We start from the raw sequence: 1,782 nt of genomic DNA, 5'->3' as shown, positions 1-1,782 counted from the left end.
CGGATCAGAACAAACTTTTCCTCTGTAGCAAATGTAAACGTGTGAAATATAAATGATACTTTCTGGTTGGAAATTCAACAAAACTGTTTCCTTTAATGCTCTCTCAGTATTTTGTCTTTATCTAAATCAGGATTGAAACGATGAATCGGATTAATGGTGATTAATTCATTATTGAAATAATTTCAACTGATTTAGTAATCAATTATTTTAGAGACTCTAATAAAGGCCTTCAGCTAAAGCAATCCACCTAGAGCGATAATTACATAAAATTGGGAAAATATATATATTTTATTTATTATTATTATTATTTTTTATTCAAGATAAAGTAAGCTCTACCCAGAACTGGAAAATTTATATTCACCTGGTTTAATTTTATAAAAATCTTCCTTAAGTAACTCTTTGCTTTCTGATTTTAATCAATTAATCGAAAAAATAATCCAGAGATTATTTCATTAGCATTATTTGTAGCCCTAATCTTAATTAATATTAATGATTTACAAAAGTCAGTCATTAAATGGAGGACAATTAAAAGGTTGAATCTTGTAATGAATGGTTAAGGTTTCATCATTTTTGTTTTACTCATCACCTTTTTACAAATTTCCCCTTAAAGCAAATTCAGCACCCCACAGCATCACTGATTGCTAAAGTAGCTACGGCGCAGGATGACATCACAGGCGACGGTACAACCTCGAATGTCCTCATCATCGGCGAGCTGTTGAAGCAGGCTGACCTCTACGTCTCAGAGGTAAGAGCTTATTGAAGGGGATTCAGTCACCGTTTTTCAAAATTCTCCTAAATGTTTAATGATTTTTTATCACATGTTTTGTAATCCTGAGGACATTCCTAATTTTGTGCTGCAGGGTCTACATCCAAGAATAATAGCCGAAGGCTTTGAGGCAGCAAAAGAGAAAGCCCTCACTGTTCTGGAGGAACTGAAAGTCACTCGGGAGATGGACAGAGAGACGCTCATCCATGTAGCCAGAACTTCTCTGAGGACCAAGGTCCACACTGAGCTGGCCGACCTGCTCACTGAGGTGAGGCATGAGGGGACAGATGGAGGCATTTTTACTCTATGAAAAACTTGGTGATGTTTTTCTTCCTGCTTATGGCTACATTGTGAGAATCTAGTAAAATACAAACTTTTGTTCTTGAAAAAGTTGAGAACAGTGATGTCTTTCAGCTGTATTGAATACAGGCCATTTTCTTTCACTAGTTTTAGGTAAAAATCTGCATATTTATTAGTGTCTTTTTATCACACAATTGCCTTTAATTTAGTGTGGTTGGTTTCTAGACTCCCGTTCCTCAATAGGAATGATTTATTTTTGTTATTAAAACATTCGCTGCCTCTAATGGGAACAGAGTTTTGCATCTGATGTGTAAATTTGATAGAGATCTGATCTGATGTCTCTGAAAAACCATAATTAAAAACATTTGGCATAATTTTCGTTTTTTCAGTCTTCTTAGAGGTCGAGGTCATGTCCTGATCATTGTCAGAAGATTTGCAACAAAACTTTAATATTTGCGCTTCCTTTAATATCTCATGTAGCGATTTTGATGACTTTAATAATTCTACATCTTGCAGCTCTATGGAAAACTATAAAGCAGAGCTATACGATAATCTTTTTTAACAGGAGCACTAGGGCCCCCAAGTGAAGCAAAAGTAGGAGTACAAAAAAAATTAGGGGCCTTATAAAGTTTCTAAAATGGTGACATTTTTGTTACATTAAAATGAACCTGGGTAATATTTCATGTTTCGTAAGGCTGTCTTTATTTCAAACGGGG

The 1,782-nt window shown here is 34.9% G+C and overlaps 1 protein-coding gene across 1 annotated transcript in view; it reads left to right on the top strand.

Annotated features, from left to right (window-relative positions):
* The first annotated feature begins 549 nt into the window (after window positions 1-549).
* cct6a (chaperonin containing TCP1 subunit 6A) overlaps window positions 550-1,782 on the top strand; it is a 7,712-nt gene continuing 6,479 nt past the window's right edge. Inside the window, exons 1-3 of the mRNA XM_015395996.1 lie at window positions 550-558; window positions 611-745; window positions 861-1,034. Of these exons, the coding sequence (XP_015251482.1) occupies window positions 550-558; window positions 611-745; window positions 861-1,034 (318 nt within the window). The remainder of the gene's footprint in view (window positions 559-610; window positions 746-860; window positions 1,035-1,782) is intronic.

This window comes from Cyprinodon variegatus, unplaced genomic scaffold, assembly GCF_000732505.1.
Source record: "Cyprinodon variegatus isolate N-32 unplaced genomic scaffold, C_variegatus-1.0 Scaffold771, whole genome shotgun sequence".
In the NCBI taxonomy this organism is placed as follows: Eukaryota; Metazoa; Chordata; class Actinopteri; order Cyprinodontiformes; family Cyprinodontidae; genus Cyprinodon; species Cyprinodon variegatus.
The sequence above is the reverse complement of the archived record's forward strand: the minus strand, read 5'-3'. Positions and strand labels throughout refer to the sequence as shown.